Source organism: Astyanax mexicanus, chromosome 17 (genome assembly GCF_023375975.1).
Source record: "Astyanax mexicanus isolate ESR-SI-001 chromosome 17, AstMex3_surface, whole genome shotgun sequence".
NCBI classification, from domain to species: Eukaryota; Metazoa; Chordata; class Actinopteri; order Characiformes; family Acestrorhamphidae; genus Astyanax; species Astyanax mexicanus.
The window spans coordinates 4,116,873-4,140,402 of record NC_064424.1 but is presented as its reverse complement, the minus strand read 5'-3'; the positions used below and the strand labels follow the sequence as shown (position 1 = coordinate 4,140,402).

Below are 23,530 nucleotides of genomic sequence, written 5' to 3'. Positions count from 1 at the left end.
TAAAGTGTTAAATGGTTAAATTGCTCTGTATTGTTTAGTGTAACAACAGGAAATCACAGGTATCTGTTAGATTGTGTAAATAAACCTGAACAGTAAACTCTTTCATTCAAGTGCTGCTATATATATATATCCATTTACAGTAACAGCCAGATCTTATTGCACTCAGTCTAAACTACAGGAATCATATAAAACCCTGTGATCTTTAGACTCTAAACAGGTAAATGCTAAAGACGTTAAAACACAATAACTAGCCAATTTAATGTAGCTTAGCCAATCTAATATAGCTTTTACAAACATTTAGAAAAATTACATTTTAAACTAAAAAAATCACTACAAGAGTGATTTTTAATCGCCTTTTCCACAGCAGGGAATTGTTTTATAACATGGTCAATTTTATTACTTACAGAGCTCCTTCGCTTAAGTAAATATTAGCCCATGGTAGGAACTAGCACAGCTTAGCAGCTTAGCTCCAGAGGAGCCTGTATTCTGTATTCACGCATTTTGATGCTCATTGCTATCTTACACCCCGCCAACAGTCAATTTTCACTCATGTGTGTTTTCAGATACATTTCTGGTGTATTGCTCCACTAACTGAATACAACCTAGACAGCCAAAAACAGTCAGACGTTCATTGCTATCTTGGCAGTGAATTGCGTGCACAATGTCCATGCCAGAATACAAAATAAAATACAATTATTCTACCTAAACGCAAAATATAGGTAATTGTCATATTAATTTAGCTATTGTTAAATGAGGTCAGTTTCCTCCGCTGAGAAGTTTTGGACACATCCATGTAGCTGCGCCATTAAAATAGCAATCCAACAATCAAAGTCAGAGCACGTCTGGCTCTTAAAGTGATTGATGAGCAAGTGACATTCTGATTGGTTTATTTCATGTTATGCCCAAATTTAAACACACCTATGATTAATTAAGACAATTAGTGCATGCCTTTTGCACGTTTTAAGACACGCAAGGCATACTTTTCCCGATGTTACGATAGCAAAGACGCACTGACACACCCTAAATCAAGCTGCATGATGCACGGTTGATAGACGGCTTACCTATAGATTGCTAAATAGGGCCCTTAGACTTTTAACTCTTTTCAGGTGTAAAGGTAAAAAGTTGACCTAATATTTGATAGTACTTTCATATTGGCTTCAGGCATCAATTATTTGCACAATGGGGGTATTCCTCCAACCGAAACTCACCATCACTGGCCCCAGTGTTGTAGGTCATAAGAGCAAGTTACCATTTCCTGAACTGAAAATTAAGACTTCATAATGACTGAGAACTGAGAACTGTGGAACTGTGTTCTTGGGAACAATGGTGGTGCTCCATCCATCCAACCATCCTCCATCCATGGATTAGTTGTGGATGAGGTGGGCTGGTGATCATCCAGCATCTATTTAATTGCTTTCAGCATCAAGAGCATTAGCAACATCACTAAAGCCTCACTGTGTAACTGAATTCAATCAGATATTTACAGCAATGCTCCAGAATCTAGTAGTAGTAAATGCTTTTCTTGACAGTAGAGACAGTTATATATGTAGACTAATACGTTTCTAACTTAAATTATACTTTGCAATATAACTTAAAATATAGTTTTTTTTCTACTTCATATGATCATATACAGCTTTAGAAAAAAAATTGAAAGCACTTCAGTTTCTGAATCAGTTTCTCTGATTTTGCTATTTATAGTTTTATGTTTGAGTAAAATGAACGTTGTTGTTTTATTCTATAAACTACAGACAACATTTCTCCCAAATTCCAAATAAAAATATTTTCATTTAGAGCATTTATTTACAGAAAATGAGAATAAAGTTTTAAGAGTTCAGAAGTCAATATTTGGTGGAATAACTCTGGTTTTTAATCACAGTTTTCATGCATGTTGGCATCATGTTCTCCTCCACCAGTCTTACACACTGCTTTTGGATAACTGATGATAAGGGGTCACACTACTTTTGACCACGTATTTATTGTGCGTCAGTGTTCTGTCCTGTACTTACGATGTCCTCTATGCCGATGGCGTTCCAGTTCTGCATGATGGGAAGGAAGGAGATGAATGAGGGGATAACCCAACACCCCCCGAGCATCAGAGACACTCTGATGGGTGTCATCTTGTTCCTGTAGACCAGCGGCTGGCAGCAGATTGCATAGTACCTGCCAAAGAGGAGAACTGTGAATGATAACCGAAGTGAATATATCTCGAGAGTGTGATTCATGGACGCTGTTGGGCAACTGGGGCGCGTTACATAACCAGCGCGTCCCTAAAAACGGCTCGACCGCACGCCGATACGTCTTTTCGTCTTTACTTCGTGCTGATTTTACCCAGATAAAATCTGAGCAGATTTGGGCAGGATGTGACTTCAGAAATCAGATTTTTCTTTCTTTTTTTTTGACCTGCAGGAGGCAAAAAACATGAGTCATGGCTCTGCGGGGTGCAGGGAAGAATGAATGACATCGTGGGATGAATAAAATTATGAAGGGGGAGGAGGCGAGAACTCGACAATGTGCATGCATCTGTGTGAGTGTGTGTTAGTGTGTGTGTGTGTTAGTTAGAGAGAAAGAGAGAGAAAAAAAGAGAAAAGCATGAGTGTTGTTGCCATATGGACCAGGTGCAGCACAAGAGACACAGCTGCTCTCTCTCTAAAGCCATGGGAGGTGGCATCATCCTAATAGATCGTGCATGCGAAACACTGCAAATTAGACATCATTAGCCTGACAAAACCCGCGCCCCAATGAAGATATACAGTACACGACCGTCGGACATACGGAATACGCCAGCCTCTATTCAGCAGCTCAGTATCGTATCGATCGTACATGCTGAAAAATACAGGACATGGCAGAGAATTGGAGAAAATGTTTCTAAATGTACAGTTTCTGAATCAGTTTCTCTGATTTTGCTATTTATAGGTTTATGTTTGAGTAAAATGAATATTGTTGATTTATTCTATAAACTACAGACAACATTTCTCCCAAATTGCAAATAAAAATATTGTCATTTAGAGCAGGAGTCGACAATAAGCAATAGGCAAAAAGCATGAAACATCTGGCCCCTGAGCTTGTTTGAACTATGATGAACGATAATGAAAAAAAAATTAATAATAAAAATAAATGAATAAAATGCTTCTCTGGTGAGCTTTTGTTTACATTACTCCCCTGTCTCTCTCTCTGTCGCGCTTGCCGTGACTTTAGTTTCCGCAAGTTCTCGTTTTTCCACCAGTTCTTGGTCTCCCTATCTCCTTATAAGGGTGTTTTTTCATGGCTGTGTCCCAATTCACTAGCCATGGCGTGTAGCGGTAGTGTATTGGAGCAGTGTGTTTATTTAATTATTGATGTATTTTTTCTTTCTTCTTGGGTTTACCTGCTTTGAGATCAACTGTTCTGCAATTGGGTTCAACGACCCTCTGGGCTGAAGAGCTTTTACTAATCTGTAGCGCTCCATCCCATTACACTTCATTTTCCAAAAACAGATTTATATGGCTTGGAAAATGTCAGGCTCGCAGCCAAACTTAATTGCCGACGCCTGATGTAGAGTATTTTTTTTTTGTAGAAAATGAGAAATGGCTAAAATTACAAAAAAGTCTAGAGCTTTTAAAATCTTAAATAATTCAAAGAAACCAAGTTCATATTCATTTAGAGACAACAATTCTGATGTTTTAAGAGTTCAGAAATTAATATTTGCTTTCATGCATCAGGTCACCCAAAAGCAGTGTGAAAGACTGGTGGAGAGCATGCCGAGACACATAAAAGCTGTGATTAAAAAGCTGGGTTATTCTAACAATTATTAATTCTGAACTCTTCCTTAGATAAAACATTAGTATTGTTGTTGTTTCTAAATGAATATAAATTAGTTTTCTTTGCATTATTTGAGGTCTGAAAGCTCTGCATCTTTTTTGTTAATTTGACCATTTCACATTTTCTGCAAATAAATGCTCTAAATTATTTTGAAATTTGGGAGAAATGTAATTTTACTCAAACATATCCCTATAAATAATTAAATCAAATCAACTGAGTATTTTGAATGGGTTTTTTAATTTTTTTCAGAGCTGTATGACTCAGTAGATAGAAAAAACATGACAGAAAAAGAATTAATAATTGTACATTCTGATTCAGGGTGGGACAAAATGTCAATTATGCGATGCGATATAGCTTATTGTGGGCATCAAATCAGCATCAAATTTGACTTTTTTTGTGTGTAATTAATCTGTAACAATGCAAACTTCACTAATAGTTCCTATTACATGGTTGTTAATGTGTAACTACACAGTTATTACACACACTTATCATAAATTAGGACTAAAGTCGCTGCTTTTTTAATCATGGTGGAGTAAAGAATATGCGGTAAAGAATATTGGTTTTAAATTCTGTGAACTTTACACCAATAAATCCATAATTCCTAATATTTGCTTTTTAAGGATTGTTTTATCCTCTTCAGTAGCACAGATGCCGTGAAGTATCATAGAGAATTGTCTTACGATATATCGAGTATCGCAGAATCTCAGTATCGTGATAATATCATCTTTACTTTACTGGAAAGAGCACCTTTTGGGACACTATCTATTACTGTTGGCATCAAAGGCACTTCATAACAGCACTCTTTACTACTGCAAGTGCAGAAATCTTTTTTGTTCCCCAAAAAGGGCAGCAATTAAGGCACAATGTCTCTTTTTTGCCACTTTAGAAGGCACTTAGGAGGCAGTTGCCCCCCCCTGCCCCCTCCTCGAGTGTACTAGCAGTGCTCAATACAACATAAACCCAATGCCGAAACCGGTTTAATAAAAATGCTAATGTCCAGCACAAAACATAAAGTGAATATGTATGAATATTTCATAAATAAACCATGACTGATTAATAAACTGAAATACAGCAACCTTGGTCCATTGTGTTACTCACTCCCATTAAATTCAATAACTCTCTAAAGTGGGCTCTCCGCCGCCTCTATAATGAGGCCACAGGTAATAACGGCACGATCTGGTTTGGCTAACAAGCTAATTATGTAATATTTATGAACTTTTACGCAACTAATTTCTGGAACCATTATAAAAAACGAATGCTAAAATAAAATAAAACTATTAATAAATAAACTATTAGAACAGCTGATATCAACTTTCTGATGAGTCTAAAGGAACCAAGTGGGAATGACTACACACTGATGGTGCGTTTCGGTTGGAGGGAAACACCCATTGTGTAAATAATTCATGCCAAGAGCCAATATGAATTATGTATTTTTTATAAAGTACGAAGAAATATTAGTTAAATTTAATCTTTTAACTCTTTTCAGGAGTAAAGGTAAAGAGCCCTATTTTGATAATCTATAGATGAGCTGTCAACTGTGCTAAATGCTTGCTCTTTTGCCGTACAGAGGTTATTATTTTTGGCCTGTATACTGCTACTAACCTTAGCTAGCACTGCTGGAGCAGCATTAGCATTAGCCGTTAACAGCGTTAAATGCTAGCTCTTTTGCTGTTCAGAGGTGATTATTATCAGCCTGTATCCTGCTACTACCCAGCTGGCACTGCTGGAGCATTATTAGCATTAGCTGCTAACCATTAATGCTAATGTTGCTGCACCCAGCCTTAGTGGAAATCTGGGAATCTAAGCTTATTGTAAATAAACGGAAGTTCTTTACTTACCCGAATAAACAGTTTTCAGGAGAGAAATCTGTGTGAATTAACATCCAGCGCTTGTTTTAAGCATTACAGTTTTGTTTACTTAGCTTAGCTTTACAAGCAACCCAGCGGTGAGACCTGCTGAATTAGAAGGAAAACATGACGACACCCCTGTTCCTTACTAGTGTCGCATAACACGCATTATAATCCTGTGCGCCTTCTATTGTGGAAAATACAGTACATATAAAAGTACATATGTTTTGAGTTTGAGTCTATTTCAATAGAATAAATCTAGTAAAATTGCTTGCTGCCTACAATTTTTTAGGTTGAATTAAAAAAAAACAAATAAATAAAGATATAAAGAAAGAAAAATATTGAATAAGAAGGTTTGTCCAAGCTTGTAGTGCATTTTGTATTGTTATAATTATCGATATCAAATTATTGCTCAGTCCTACTTGTACCTGTCCAGGGCGATACAGCACAGGTGCAGTATGGATGCGGTGGTCAGCAGAACGTCCAGTGAAGTTCGGACCAGGCAGAATGTCTCTCCGTAACTCCAGTGGCCGGTGGTGAGCTCTATGGCTGCAAACGGCATCACTAACAGAGCCACCAGGAGATCAGCGAAGGCCAGAGACACTATGAAGTAGTTGGTCTTCTTCTTCCTGCAGTTCAGTAACAAAGAACATAAGAGGAACATTAAAGTCAGCATTAGCAACATTATATTTATACATGACTAGAGTACCATTCCTGCTAACAGAGAAAGCTACACTGTAAAAAACAAACCTTAAAACTTTCTCCTTAATATGTTTTTAAGTCAGTAAACTGTGGCAAACTAACAAACTACCTTAACTTACATTATTTAGTTTCTAGGTATTTAATTTCAGGGTCTACTGAGCGATTATGCAGGGGTTTTCACCTGATGTTGGTAACACTATTTGCATATTGGGCGTGTCCTCCCACCTCTCACTCACCATCAGTGTGTGGTCATTCCCCACAGGCTGCTGCTGCCTTCTGTTGGGATTTATACATGTGTTATATAACAGTGAACCTGGCCTCAGTGTTGAAGGCTATAAGAGCAAGTTACGATGTTCTGTGTTGCTGAGTGTGACTGTACACTGGCCAATTTCAGCTGGTCAAATTTAACATTCGCTTATGATTGACAATAAAACACTTACTGAATAGTCATAGATTTATGACTATGAAACTAACATTTCATCCTTTTATTTATTTTACTACTGGTTTTACTATTGGTCTTTACTTTTACCTTTTTATTTCATTTATTTTTTTCCTTTTATTTTTTATCCTTTTTCAAACTTATTTTTATTATTTATTCAGTTATATTATTTAATATACTTAATTAAATCGTATATTGCTTTGCTTGTATTTATAATTTAAACTTATTTTTCAGTCCCTTTAATTTTGCGAAGGCTCAGCTGCACTGAAAATAAGGGTTATTAATTGATTCAATTAAATTATATATATATATATATATATATATAGTGTTTGGTCATCTACATAAATTAATGACTAATGTAAAACATGCTGTAGACACAACATACTTTTAAAATATACATTTCATAAAACTTTAATTAAAAACTTAAAACATGAATTTAAATTTTAAATTGGTGATACCTAAGATTAGAAGTTTTTATTTATATAAAAAAATGAATTTTCTGAACTAAAGATTTCTAGTTGGCATAACTGGCTGTGTTTTTCTTTAAAACCTAAAAGTTTGAGTTGGCCTCAAAACTCAAAAAATCTAATGCAGTAATTTTTTTAACTTTGTAATTTTTACAGTGTATAAGAACGTTAGGATACATTTTGAAAAGGTTCCAAGAAGGTTACAGATATAATTTTTCAGGAACGTTCTAAAAACAAGTTACATAATTATAGTTTGCATCACAATGTTATTATAACGTTCTCACATAACAATTCCAGCTAATTAATAAATAATATAAATTAAACATTAACACAATTGATATTGCGGGGCCATTACCAGAACATCTAAAAATGTTAAATGAAATCATTATTATTACATTATTTTCTGTGTTATTTTGTTATTATAATTTTTTGCAAAAACAGTTTTTTTTGTTGCTACTGAATGTTTGAAACTGAAGAATTTCAAGATTTATTTTATTGCAATATTATTTTTATAAAGTGAATAAAAAACAATACAAATAATAAAATTATTGAAAAAAAAACCTATATTGTGTTATTATAATGCCTAAAAAAAAGTACAAAAAATTGCTAATAAATAAATAAATAAATGAATATATACGGGACATAAATCTTAAATTAACAAATAAAACAACTACTGTATTTTTAACACTTTTTTTAACACTATTTATTTTACACTTTTTATTAATGCATTATATATTCCATTATTGAGTTAATTCATTATTATTTACTATTTTAATAATGCCTATTTATTTATTTATTTATATATTTTTTATATATTATATATAATATATTTATATATTTATACTTATTCATTTATATATTTATTTATATATTTCATCCTCAGTATTTCATCAGAGAGAAATATATATATATATATTTTTTTTTCATTTTGTCAGATCAAGTCCTCCATATCCGTAAACATGACACATCATTCACATTCTGAACTGCTGCCAATAATGTAGCTGCCCTATATCTGAACATGAAGCTTCTATCTCCTGTGCACCGTATGTTTAATTGAATTGTGCAACCAGACTTCAGATATTTTATGATTATTAGGATGAACTCATGAGACAAAAATTCCCAGCTGAGCCAGCTGACATATTACTTCTCAGTTACACCATTATTCAATCCACTGGCTTAACAACCTCTGCTCCACCAAATCCCCTGATCCCCTGAAACAGCTGTGATTTATGCTTTAGTAAATTTGTGCTGGGAAATTCCACCCTTCAGCATGACTTAATTACAATGATACGATAATAAAAATAGAGTTTTATTTATAAGCCTATTTCAGGTCAGCCTGGGATGATGCACAAAAACACTAAACTGTAAAAACACAACATTAAAACAGTAGATTTATAAAAGGGCTTTTAATACATGATGTCTAATAAAATCATAATAATAATAATACAAATTTGAGCTTGAATATGAATTAGAAAACAAGAAATCTAAGAGCTTAAAAATGCATTCTTGCATTATAGATGCATTAAAGGGCCTGTTTCAGGGACAATATATATTTTTAACATTCAGGAATTGTATAATTTATAGTATTTATAGCATTTATAAACACTGTTAAGAGTCTATACAGTCCAATTATAGATGTTAAATTCACTGTTTTTGTAAAACAGAGGGAGAGTAGTACAGGACCTGTGAATAGTTAAAAAGATTAGACAGTTTTGCACATCTCTGCTGGATTTTCTAAGGCAGCTTTATGAGGTACAGTCATCTAAGATTTCAGGCTTTCAGTTAACAGCTGTGCTGAACTCATCAAGAGTTAATTACTTTAATTTATTGTCTCTTAATAAAGTGTTTGAGAGCATCAGTTGTAAAGTTGTGAAGAGGTAGAGTTACAGGTATACAGTGAATAGCTCTAGCACAAATGTTATGATGATGGAACTGGCCCTCATCAGGACCATTCCAGAAAAGGAAGTGCAAGAGTTAATCAGAGTTATTTTTAAGTTTCTACATGATTCTTTATGTGTTCCGTCATAGTCTGGATCCCTTTTTTAGTGTTATTTTAGGTGATATCTGATACAGGAAGGGTCTTACCTTAGTTGTCTGTCTTTACATAGAGCCACCATCACCAGCAGGTTACCAAGAACAGTCATAATAATAATGGTGGCCAAGAAAAAAGTAAGAACGATCCTCTCCAGGGGGTTAAAGATGTGCTCGGCCACCAATTCATCAACCGAACTGGAAACAAATACAAGAGCAGTAGTTACACAGGAAGAGTTTTATTAATGTCTCATTGTCTCAATTAACCCTTTAAACCCTAGGTTGTTTTGGTGTGTTTTTTCCTCTTTCAGGTCTTATAACACAGTAATTATATCAGACAGACGCATGCCCTGATCTCTTTTACTCCAGAAGACATACGGCTGCTCAAAAATATCATCATTTAAAATGTAAAAGGAAGCAGAATTGTTATATTTTCCTGGAACTGATCATGTTTTGCTCAAAATTTTACCAAGCGCCTGTTTTTTTTAACTTATTTTTGAATGTATAGACTTTAAATATATTCACACCTAAAATATCTTTTCAAAAAAGCATAAGAATATTGATGATTTGAGTTCATTACATGGTCTATTAATTAATACTTTGACAAAATACATGGAAAAACAGCATCAGGTGGATTTATTTTTTATTTTTCTTGATAATCAATAATCACACCTCTAGGATACATGTAGATACTAAAAACCTGACGCTCAGAGCAGCCTATACCTTTCAGTATTTTAATCAGGACACACAAAGAAAACTATATACAAAAATATACAAAAATGTAAACTTTTTAGTCTAAATAAATACAAATGTTTAGTGCAAAATAACTACTTAGTAAAAATGTGCAAGTAAAATAATAAAAACTATATAAAGTAGTGCGCACACCATACCTAGCTTTAGTTTGAGTAAAGCAGGTAGTTTCACACTTTTTCTGTGGGACACTTTTGAGTCTGATATTTACTGATATTATTTGGTTTGAAACATCATATAAATATGTTTGAAGCACTAAAGGTAAATAATAATATCGGTTGAGGAAGGAGATTTTTTCACTTTTTTAGGTGTTTTCTCAGTGGTTTTTTGTAGATTTAGCTTTACCGCACTGGGATGTGATCACTATTTAAGAGTAATATATAAGAGTAAGCTCCGCCCTTTCTAACCATATATGGATTATGTTTATGTGTCACATATTAGCCTGTGTCTGTCCTGTGTTTTTCCCTCTTTTGGTTTTCTGTGCTCCTGCCCTGTTTTCCTGTCTTGTGTTTCCAGCCATGTGCATTTTTGAGCACATGGCATTGTTTTGTTATTGTTCTGTCTCCGCCCTAGCCCTGCCCAAGCCATTAGTGTTGTCACCTTGTGTCTCATTTGTAACTCCGCCCCCTCATTACTTCCACAGGTCTCCCTAGTGTGTGCCTGTGTATAAATACCTCATGTGATCCATTGTTCTCTGTCGCGCTTTTTGTTTGACCGTGTCCTGTTAATCTTTCCAGATCGTGTTTTAATGTTTTGTTTAGCCTCAGACCTGTTGTGTTTTTTGTCTTCAGTTTTCCAGGTTTGCTTTATGTAGATAGTTTCTTTGTTATTTTGGCCTGTTTGTTTCAGTCTTTTAGTTTATCTTCTGGTTTATAGTGTTTGTTTCAGTAACCTTTTTCTTTATAGTTCTTCCTTAGTGTTTTGTTAGTTTATTTTGTAAATATGGAGAATAAACCTGACGCTTACATCCTGCCTCCTCCATGTTACATTATGTGTAAAGGAATACCTGAGTAATTAAGCTGAGAACACAAGGTGCGATTTTGGATGGAAATTCCATCTGTAGGGTCCTAAGGGTTAATACATAATACACACTTACCCAAATACCCAATATACTGTGTGTATAAACTGTTTTTGATAAACTCATTTTTAAAGTTTTCAGTGCCTCGTTTTAAATGTCAAGTCTCTCAGAATTCTACCAATGAAGTGTGGAGCTACTTTGAGCTTTTTTAACTCTGGTGATAAAATATATACTTAATTGTACTTAAAAAATATAGATAAAAATGTGTAAGTATGCTGTAAATATACTAACAGATTTATGTATTTATATAAAACATATTAATAGAACATTAATATTATGCTTTCATCAAAAGTTTGAATGTAAACTTTAATCATACTTTTTTAAAAAAAAGTACAATATAGTGTTTTTAAAAAAGTACACTTTCAGTTTAATGTAATTCAATATACTTCTAAAATACTTATTTACAAATATACTTTTATACATTTCAGCAAACTGTTAAAGAAGTTCACTTAAAATTCAATGTGTCATGTAACTTTTTAGACAGTTAATTAAATTACTGCTACTAATTAAAAAAATTAAGTAAACTTGTAACACGCTAAAAATTACAGTACATTAAATATATATATTTTTATACCCAAGGAAGTATACTAGAAGTGTGCTACTTACAAAAGACAGGAACAAGAAGCATATATATTTGTACTCTAATGTAAATATAGATCACATATATTTAACATCAATTCTGAGTACATTGCTAATATACCTGGTGTATAATAAATAGTGATACAGTTGTAATATTAATTAAATGTATTATAGTTTTACTGTAAGCATATTTAAAATATGGGTTACATACATGAAGTAGTTTAAATGTTTAAATGTTACTTAAGTATATTTAAAATAGTTCCATTTTAGTACAGTTAAATACACTTAGCACAATTTAAATAAGACTTTTGTACTATTTTTATACTATAATTAAAGTATAATAAGTACAAAAAAGTTGTTCTATTTTATCACTCTTTAAATATACTGATTAATAATAATGTGGCTACAAGAACACTTTAGTGCACTGTAGCATAATAATACTTAGTATACTTTAATCTACTTTTTTTTCACTAGGGAATGATGTAAAAATAGCCATTTTTTGCATGGGTAACTCTTTGCCCCTATTACTTGCATTGTAAGCCTGTTGAGAGCATCGTGTAAAAGTGCTGTATGTGCTAGTTATCATGTTTCACTACAATTTATATCCATTTCACACCAAATTCTCCTTTAAATCAAATCTAATCTCATAACTCATTGTGCTTAACTGTACTAAAATGGAATTATCCCATAACTTTTGGCATGTCAGTGTAATATCCTTACTCTTCTGTTGGGTCTGATGTTGTGGCCATCACTGGTCATCTGCATGGAGACGGTCAGATGGGATTCCTCCACACTAGACACAGCAGCGTCTCTGCCAGGAGAGAAATAAGCAGCTCAGTTTCTCACGTCTCAAACTCGATCATATTTCTGCAGCATCGACTCCTGTGTGACCAAATCTTATCTGCCAAATAAATGATGAGTCTGTCATCAGGCCTTCAGAAAAGATACGACCTCTCTCGGGTTCCTTATATAACACTAACAGAGAGACGAAGAAAGTCATTTGGATGGACGGACAGACAGATAGAGAATAGATGGGTGTATACTGATAAATGTGTGTGTGTATAGATGGACGAGTGTATTGATGGGTGTATATTGATAAATGTGTGTGTAGAGATGGGTGGGTGAATAGATCAGTGTGTGTATAGATGTGTGTATACTGATTAATGGGTGGGTGTATAGATGCGTGAATACTGATTATTAGGTAGGTGTATAGATGGCTGGGTATACAGATTGGAAGATGGGTGGATAGATAGATAGTGTATATAGATAAAATGGGTGTGTGTATAGATGGGTGTACACTTATTAATGGGTGGGTGGATAGATAGATAGTGTACATTGATAAATGGGTGTGTATAGATCAGTGTTTGTATAGATAGGTGGGTTTATAGATGGGTGTATATTGATAAATGGGTGTGTGTATAGGTCAGTGTGTGTATAGATGGGTGTGTGTCTAGATGGGTGTTTATATAGATGGGTGTTTATATAGATGGGTGTTTGTATAGATAGGTGTGTTTATAGATGAGTGTGTGTATAGATGGGTGAGTATATAGATGGTGTCCCGATGGGATTGTGTAAAGACAGGTGTGTTTATAGATGAGTTTATATAGATAAATAGGTGTGTATTAATGGGTGTGTGTATAGATGGGTGGGTGTATAGATGAGCGTACGTATATTGATAAATGAGTGTGTATACATGGGTGTACGTGTAGATGAGTGTGTGTATACATGGGTGTATATTGATAAATGGGTGTGTGTATAGATGGGTGTGTGTATAGATGGGTGGGTAAGTGTATAGATGGGTGTGTGTATAGATGGGTGGGTGTATATTGATAAATGGGTAAGTGTATAGATGGGTGGGTGTGTTTATAGATGGGTGTATATTGATAAATGTGTGTGTGTATAGATGGGTATATATTGATAAATGGGTGTGTGTATCGATGGCTGGGTGTATAGATGGGTGTGTGTATAGACTGGTGTTTGTATAAATAGGTGGGTGTATAAATGGGTGGGTTTTTAGATAGGTAATAGAAGTGGGTGAGTAGGTAGGTATGTGGGTGTATAAATGGGTAGGTAGATAGAGAGAATAACACAAATAGATTATTAAAAGGTATAAAACATATTTATAGGAATCAGCCAATAAATTATCAATAACAAATAACACTGGCTACAGGATTAAGGGACCTGCTGTGTCTATATACATGTAGATATAGTTGAATACCCATCAATAACTCCATATGAGCATTTATGTAAATTAAACAGATGCATATAATACTGCTCGTCTCTAGACAGACATGAAGAGGCGATGACTGAAGAGTCTCTTACAGAAATCCACATTTAGAAGAGAACAAAAACACGACTGTGACCCATATTTACATGTCCCTGACCCTTTAAATTCTCTTACATTCTCAAACAAAACAGAGACGACAAGCATTCAAGAACCAGACCCACAAACTTTACAGCTCATTATACTTAAGAAACCCATATCTTACGTTTCACATCTTTTATCCTACGTTTATTTCAGTTTATATGATCATTCTCCTTCCTTTAATTTAATTATCTTTAATTATTCCAAAATATTAGCCTGTGTTCAAAATGCAGCAAAATCCGATATTATCCTCTTGTATGGGCTGCTGTGGTATTGAGGTGTGCATCCTTGAGTTTTGATGCTGTTTCTGGACAGCACTTCGGTGACTCTGGATCAAAGGTGTGAAAGTATTTATATTTATTACTCTATAGGTAGAAGTATAGATACTAGGGTATCAATTTAAGCTTTTTACTTTTTAAATAAAAGTGTAAAAGTATTCGCTTTTTTCCTTCTGTTCGTTATGCACAGAAATGATCAAGTCATGCAGCTTGCCATCAGCTGCCAGAGCCCTGAGAGAGCACAATTGTCCTTGCTCTCTCTGAGTGAGTACAGTAAATGACGCTCTTTCCCCTCATCACTCCTAGGGTGACGTGGATCAGCACAAGCCTGCGTCTGTGAGCTGATGTGTCAGAACCGAGTCGCTGCACTTTCCTCCGAGCGTTAGCGCTGTGATGCTACTCGACAATGCATAGTATCGACAAAGTACATCAACATACAGCTGAGTGGGAGCTGAATGGGTGGGACAATAGGCCAAATAAATTGGGAGAAAATTGGGAAAAATTTTAAAGAAATTGAATTTAATTTTAATTTGATTTATCTTTATCTTTAATCTGAATCTAGATTGGTTTCTCATATCTAGATATGCCAAAAATCAGAATTGGCTGGAGGTCTTAGACCGTACCTTCTAAAATATGATTAAAGGCATAAAATGACTCAAAATCGCATTTAATTAAATTTCTAAACACACAGATCCCTATTTATAACACATGCCTGGATGTAGTGCTGGGCGATATGGGAAAAATCATATATCATGATATGGAATTTTTGGTACCACTTTAAAATAAGTCTACCTTTATAAAGGGTTTATAAATGGTTTACAATTAGTTTATTAAGGGTTACTAATTAGGTTGTAAATGCCTTAAAAATCATTAATAATCAGTTATAACACATATGTAGAAAGGGCAAAAATGACCTGTTGCTTGTTAAATAGTGAACCCACAGCCATCTATATGTGTTATAACTGATTATTAATGCTTTTTTTAAGGCATTTACAACCTAATTATTAACCATTAATAAACTAATTGTAAACCATTTATAAACCCTTTATAAAGGTAGTCTTTTTTTAAAGTGGTACCGAATTTTTTATATCACGATAACGATATATATCATGATATACCACACTTGAGTATGTTTTCAGTTATTCTTTGAAGAATATGACAAAATAATAATAATCATTGCTTACTTTTTTCCAACTTTATTTCAAAGTGACATTAAACCAAACTTTCACGAATGAGAATTACTACCTTTTAGTGCAGCAATATATATATATATATATATATACACATATATATGTATCAAAGGAAAACAGATGAGGTAGATGCAGTAGCTAATTTTTGTTCAAAATTATACAGGTATTTAAATTGAGTTTTCAAAATAATCTCAATTAACATTTTTTAAAGTGTCCGTCAAATAACGTAAAGCAGCGCCACGTCGCAAAACCACATTATGAAGCTTTTTTTGTGAAGATTACTTTATTATCACTTATATAAACCGAGTTTATGCAAAGTGACCACGCCCATACATTTCATCGTAGCCTACTTTAAATATTTGCATGAATAATTGATGAAATTACTGTAGAAACGATAGGGACGATATTTATCGTCATATCACACAGCACGAGCTGGATGTGCAGTGAAGATTCCACATCGTTCCCGAAGCTCAAGCACACGACAAGACAGCAGGGACACTTCATCATCACACTATTGTGTGATGATGTGTGACTGTGTCCAGGCCACAGCGGCCGGATCACACCCCGATCTGAAAGCACTCTGGAGGTGCGTCCTTCAGGACTGGAGTGAGGTCCTGCTGGGTAAACAGAAGAGAAGTGTAATGTGTTTTTCCAGCTGGTAAACTCAAGTGGCTACTCAAACAGCTCTGCGTCTTCTTCTTCTTCTTCTTCTCCTCCTTTTTCCTGATCGAGGCTATTTTCTTGTCATCTTCTCTCAAATAAGCCCTGAGATTACACGGCTGTACCGAAGCCTTCACTGCCAAGAGCCTGGTCACTCTCAGGAGATTGCAAATTTTCACAACCGCCTCAAACTCTTCACTTTTCTAAACGCACTCGTGAAAGATGTTTAAATGAAGCGCCGCTGAGTGTGAAAACTGTGGCCTGCGTCCTCCCAGCTAATGGAGAACGTTCTAAGAATGTTTAGCAATTTTCCAGGAACGTCCTCAAAACATGTGACATAATAATGTTTATTTGCATCAAAAATGTATTAGAACGTTTCTTACATACTTTTAACGTTACATAAACGTTAAAAGTAGCTGATATTCCTAAACAAATTTTTAATTAACTTTTAAAAACGATAAATAAAAACGTTCTAAGAACATCCAAAAAACTTCCTGCTTTCAGGAAAGTTAGCCTGTAACATTACAAAAATAATGTTCCAGAAATGTTTTGAAAACATTTAACTGCATCACAATGTTGTTAGAACCTTTCTGACATAACTGGATGTTCCCAGCTAGCAAATACTAACATTACAGAAATGTTAAAAGTAGCTAATAATGATTAAAGTGATGTTGCTTTTAAACTTGACATTAACTTTCTAAGAATGTTTAGCAATGTTTTTAAAAGGTTCCAGGAAGGTTAACCTGTAACATTACAGAAATAATGTTCCAGAAACGTTTTGAAAACATTTTTAGAAAGTTTCTCTCATAACTGGACGTCCCCAGGTAAACTAATACTAATATTATGAAAACATTAAAGGTAGCTAATATTCCTAAAAAACTAAAAATGAAGATATTGATACAAGGACATTGCTTTTACACTTTTAAAAACGATAAAAACGATCTAAGAACATCCAGAAAACTTGACAGTTTTAACTTTCTAAAAATGTTTAGCAACGTTTTGAAAAGGTTCAGGAAGGTTAGCCTGTCACAATAGAGAAAAAATGTTCCAGAAACACTTTGAAAACATCCAAATGCATCACATCATTATTACAATGTTCCCAGCTAGACGAATACCAATGTTATAGAAATGTTAAAAGTAGCTAACATTCCTCAAAAGCTACAAATTGAAACATTGATGCAAGTGACGTTGCTTTTAAACTTGGTTCAGCGGGCTAAGACATTCCACTATGATCGGGAGATCACTGGTTTGAATCCCAGCCATTCAGCTTGCCATCAGCTGCTGGAGCCCTGAGAGAGCACAACTGGTCTTGCTCTCTCTGGGTGGGTACAGTAGATGGTGCTCTTTCCCCTCATCACTCCTAGGGTGATGTGGATCAGCACAAGGCTGCGTCTGTGAGCTGATGTATCAGAACCGAGTCGTTGCGCTTTCCTCCGAGCGTTAGCGCTGTGATGCTACTCGGTATTCAAAAAGAGTTCAAAAAAGAGGCGGAGACTGACTTCACATGTATCGGAGGAGGCTCCTGGTGCTGTATTAAGTTTAAAATACAAATTATTTAAAAATTAATTAAAATTAAATAAAAAAAGACTAAAAACTTAAAAAAAAACATGCAGAAAACTTGACATACTTAACATTTTAAGAAACCTAACTGTAACATTTAGAAAATGTTCTACTGACCAAAAATCGTTAGCTGGGCTACCACTACCCAGCTGAAAAAAAAAACGGATTAACAGAATGTGAGTATTTGAGTGTTTTAATCCTTTTTATGGGAAGAACTACTGAACTAAGTACTGAAAGTTAGTCAATCTAAAACATTTCAAAAATTTAAAAGCATCCTCATTATATTATGATGAAACTGGCTCTCATCAGGACCGCCCCAGAAATGAAAGGCAATGAGTTAACAGCTCCACAGATAAGAGCACCTAAATGCTTAATGCATGGTATTGTTTAGGTTTGTTTAACACTTTTAAATTACTATATGATTCCTTATGTGCTCCTTCATAGTCTGAATGACTATAAAAACATTAAATAAGAAGGTTTGTTCAAAGGTTTGACTGGTAATGCATTATTTCTATAAATGTTACAGGTTAACCTTCCTGGAACCTGTTAAAAACATTGCTAGACATTCTTCTAACGTTCTCAGTTAGCTGGGTTTTAAAGGGGGCCACCGTTTCCCAGACGCTCTGTTCACTCAGAACTGGAAGCGTGGATAACAGGGTGAGGTTTAAGCAGAGAGATGTGTCCTACTTGAGGAGAATTGCAGGGCTGCTGGAACCAGATCAATTGTCCTTAGAAACGCGACGGGAGCGAGGCTGCCAATTCCGAGCACGACTTTACTCCCTGACCTTTTCTTTCTCACATGAGGCGAAGTGCAAATCTGCACGCATCCATCAAACCGCAGCGAACCACCATTTCATTTCCACCTATCGGAGAACACACGCAGGTGTAAAAATACTTTATTGGGAGGTGTAGAGCCGAGCGCACACCCAAAGTACACGATTTAGACTGGATTAAAAGCACAAGAACTTGGGCAGGCCGTAAAAAAACGAACTGATTTCAGAACGTTCTGTTCATGGTTTGTTTAATCAGCTGAATATTATTATACTGCATAACAAATGGGAGAAAATTACTCCCACAGAAACTACAAATTAGTTACTAATGATCTCTCAATGTAAACAGGATGTTATTGTGAACCAAAAAAAAGTCACCACCAAAAATAAAAGGGCACACATTCACTGTGGTATTGTTTCAATAAGCTTCTGCAATGTTACAAGATTTATTTCAATCCAGTGTTGCTGTAATTCATTAATTTTTCACCAAGATCTTGCAGCAGCATTGATGATGGTAGAGTCTGACCACTGCACAAAGCAGCTCTTCTCCATCCAGCACATCCCAAAGATTCTCAATGAGGTTAAGATCTGAACTCTGTGGCGAACTCTCTCAATCCATGTGTGAAAATGATAGATAGATAGATAGATAGATAGATAGATAGATAGATAGATAGATAGATAGATAGATAGATAGATAGATAGATAGATAGATAGATAGATAGATAGATAGATAGATAGATAGATAGATAGATAGATAGATAGATAGATAGATAGATAGATAGATAGATAGATAGATAGATAGATAGATAGATAGATAGATAGATATAGATAGATACTTTATTGATCCCCGGGGGGAAATTCTTGGCATCCAGCAGCAGGTTACACAATACACAAAGTTTAAAAAGATAAAATATAAAATATAAAGATACATATAAATACAATCAAATAAGAAATAGAATATACAGTGTAAATGTACAGTCTTCGTGTGTGTGTGTGTAATGGAGATGGAGAATGGAGGTAGTGCAGTTGAACACAATAGACAGTGAACACCAGTTGATGTGCATAATGTGAGGATAACTGATGTCAGCCAAACAGAAAGTGCAAATACACAGTTATATAATAACTTAAATTAAATTAAGCAGTGCAAAAGATACGTAAACAGTGCAAAAGATACGTAAACAGTAGATGAATTAACTAGTGAATGAACTACTAGTGCAAAATATGGTAGAACTATAAAAAGTGTTCTAGGCATCAGCAAGTCTGAGAGTGTGTCCATAGCTGGGGGTGTGTCCATGGTGTGGCCAGAGTGGCCGGAATGAAAAAGTTTCACAGAGTCTTTAGTTTGCTGTGCTGAGAGGAGTTGAACAGTCTTATGGCCTGAGGAACAAAAGACTTTCGGAGTCTGTCTGTGGAGCAGGACTGGGACAGCAGTCTGCCGCTGAATGAGCTCCTCTGCCTGGTGATGGTGCTGTGGGTGCAGAGGGTGGTGAACATTGTCCATGATGTTCAGCAGCTTACTGAGGGCTCTCCTCTCTGCCAGTGGTGTTAAGGACTCCAGCTCTAATCCCAGCACAGAACCAGCTTTCCTCACCAGCCTGTCCAGTCGTCCAGCATCCCTCTTGCTGATGCTGCCTCCCCAACACACAATAGTGTAAAAGAGGACGCTGGCTACCACAGACTGGTAGAACATCAGGAGGAGTTTCTGGCAGATGTTGAAAGCCCTGAGCCTTCTGAGGAAGTACAGTCTGCTCTGAGCCTTCCTGTAGAGGGAGTCAGTGTTCACTGACCAGTCCAGCCTGTCGTCCAGGTGCACACCAAGGTATTTGTAGGATTTGACCACCTCCACGTCGACCCCCTCGATGGAGATTGGCCGCTGAGCAGAGGGCCTGGACCTCCTGAAGTCTATGCACATCTCCTTGGTTTTGGAGATGTTCAGCTGCAGATGGTTCATCTTGCACCACATCACAAATTCCTCAACCAGGCTTCTGTACTCCCTCTCATCACCATTACGCACACACCCCACGATTGCAGTGTCGTCAGAGAACTTCTGCATGTGGCATGACTCCGAGTGGTATTTGAAGTCTGATGTGTACAGTGTGAACAGGACTGGAGAGAGAACAGTCCCCTGTGGTGCTCCTGTGCTGCTGATCACTGTATCAGAGGAGCAGTCCCTGATCCTGACATGTTGTGGTCTCCCAGTAAGGTAGTCAGTGATCCAGGTGACCAGGTGCATATCCACCTCCATCTCCATCAGCTTGTCTCTCAGTAGTAGGGGCTGGATGGTGTTGAAGGCACTGGAGAAGTCGAAGAACATGACCCTCACAGCACCTCCCCCCTTGTCCAGATGAAAGTGAGCTCTGTGCAGGAGATAGAGGATGGCATCTTCCACTCCCACCTTTTCCCGGTACGCAAACTGCAGTGGGTCCTCAGCATGGTGGACCTGAGGTCTGAGTTGGTCCAGCAGCAGTCGCTCCATGGTCTTCATCACATGAGATGTCAAAGCAACAGGCCTGTGGTCATTCAGCTCCTTCGGGTGTGCCTTCTTGGGAACAGGAATGAGACAGGTTGTCTTCCACGTGGCAGGAACTCTCCCTATACGCAGACTCAGGTTAAAAACATGTTGGAGGGGCTCACCCAGTTGAACAGCACATGCCTTGAGCATTCTGGGGCACACTCTGTCCGGGCCAGCTGCCTTCCTGGGGTGAAGTCTCCTCAGCTGTCTCCTGACCTGGTCAGCAGTAAAGGTTGGTGGACTGGAGGAGATGATTTGTCTGCCAGTTGATAGTTTTGATGGTGGTGATGATGAAGATGGTGGAGGTGAGGGTGATGATGGTGCTGATGAAGATGGTGGAGGTGAGGGTGATTGTGCTGATGGTGATGAAGATGATGATGGAGGTGAGGGTGGTGGTGGTGGTGGTGATGATGATGACGGTGATGTTGATGAAGATGGAGGTGAGGGTAATGGTGGTGGTGATGAAGATGGTGGAGTTGGAGTTGAAGGTAATGGTGGTGGTGATGATGGTAGAGATGGAGAAGATGTTGGTGATGCTGCAGGAGGGTAGGAGGAGGGGGCAGCAGGAGCAGGACAGTCAAACCTGTTGTAAAAGTTGTTGAACTGGTTTGCTCTGTCCACACCGCCATCTACTGGGTTGCCGTTGTTGTTCTTGCACCCAGTGATGGTTTTCATTGCACCCCAGACTTCCTTCATGTTGTTGTCTTGCAGCTTTCTTTCCACCTTCTTCCTGTAAGACTCCTTGGTCTCTTTAAGACGTACCTTGAGTTCCCCCTGTACGCGCTTCGGCTCTACCAAGTTTCCGTCTTTGAACGCCCTCTTCTTTTGGTTGAGGAGGTCCTTGACGGAGCTGGTAATCCAGGGTTTGTTGTTTGGAAAGCAGCGTACAGTCTTTGTGGGAACAGCAACATCCATACAGAAATTCAAGTAGTCCGTAACACAGTGAGTCACCCCCTCAATGTCCTCACCATGTGGGTGCAGCAGCACGCTCCAGTCAGTGGTGTCATAGCAGTCCCTGAGGGCTTCTTCTGCTTCAGGAGACCAGACTCTGAATGAGCGTGTGGTAGTGGGCTGCCTCAGTACCAGTGGTTTGTACTGAGGCTGCAGGAACAGCAGATTGTGATCTGATTTCCCCAGCGGTGGTAGTGGAATAGCCCTGTATGCATCCTTCACATTAGCATACAGCAAGTCTATGGTCCTGTTTTTCCTGGTGGGACAGTCCACAAACTGGAAAAAGGCAGGCAGGGTAGAGTCCAGCGTTACGTGATTAAAGTCACCAGTGATCACATAGAAGGCGTCAGGGTGCTGTGTCTGCAGCGCTGCGACGGTGGAGTGGATGACGTCACACGCCGCCTGCACGTCCGCTCTCGGCTGGATGTAAACACACACGAGGATCGCGTGAGAGAGCTCCCGCGGCATGTAATAAGGTCGGAGACTCACCGCTAACAGTTCAATATCCCGACAGCAGATCACCTCCTTCACGTACACATGTCCAGGGTTGCACCATCTGTTGTTAATAAACAGCGCGATTCCTCCACCTTTCCGCTTCCCGCAAAGCACCGGGTCCCGATCCGCCCTCACTGAAGAAAAGCCGGGTAGCTGCACGTTAGCATCCGGCGTGTCGGGGGTGAGCCAGGTCTCGGTGAAACACAGCATGCTACACTCCCTGTAGAGCTTCTGATTCTTCACCAGACAGGCTAGCTCGTCGGTTTTGTTGGTCAGTGAGTTAACATTCCCCATAACCACCGACGGAACTGAGGGTTTGTACCTCCAGCGCTGCTCCGACTTATTAGCCTTTAGCTTAGCCTTTAGCATAGCGCCGGCCCTGCAACCTCGGTACCTCCTTCTCAGATCATCCGGTATTGTGTGGACAATGCCCCCACGTCCCGCGGGTCGGAGGGCTAGCAGTTCTTCCCGGGAATAAACACGGTATTCCTCGCTGCCCCGCATATTTACACTAAAAATATCCTTAGGATATAAATAAGATGCACACTAGACGTGTGTAGTAGCACAGAGACGATAAATAAACGTAAAAAAACTCAGAAAAACACACAAAGAGACGGAGCTACTGGAACAGGCAGCCACTCGCGTCGGCGCCGGAAGTAGATTGATCTTATGCTCCCTGAACCCTGAACTCTTTCACAATTCCAGCTCCACCTAAGCTTTTGTTCTTCATGGCTTAATTTATTTCCACTTACATTACTTTACTTTTATACTAAAAACAGTACTTTTACACTTTTACTTAAAGAGTTAAAAGCTTGAGTTGATACTTCAACTACTACAAAAGTAATTTAATTAAACCCTAGTATCTATACTTCTAACTACTGAGTAATGAATGGAGATACTTTACACACCTTTGCAAAAGTGTGTTAACAGATAGTTAGATCTGTTAGATAGATAGATAGATAGATAGACAGACAGACAGACAGATACTTTATTGATCCCAAAAGAAAGAATATATGACTATAGAATATTCTAATCTTACATTTGAAATATTAATATTT

The 23,530-nt window shown here is 37.1% G+C and overlaps 1 protein-coding gene across 1 annotated transcript in view; it reads right to left on the bottom strand.

Moving 5' to 3' along the window:
- Positions 1-23,530, bottom strand: part of si:dkey-247m21.3 (5-hydroxytryptamine receptor 4) — a 93,411-nt gene that overhangs the window by 56,700 nt on the left and 13,181 nt on the right. Inside the window, exons 4-7 of the mRNA XM_049466381.1 lie at positions 12,412-12,502; positions 9,339-9,482; positions 6,074-6,274; positions 2,007-2,160 (exon numbers count right to left, since the gene is read on the bottom strand). Of these exons, the coding sequence (XP_049322338.1) occupies positions 2,007-2,160; positions 6,074-6,274; positions 9,339-9,482; positions 12,412-12,440 (528 nt within the window). The 5' untranslated portion in view covers positions 12,441-12,502. The remainder of the gene's footprint in view (positions 1-2,006; positions 2,161-6,073; positions 6,275-9,338; positions 9,483-12,411; positions 12,503-23,530) is intronic.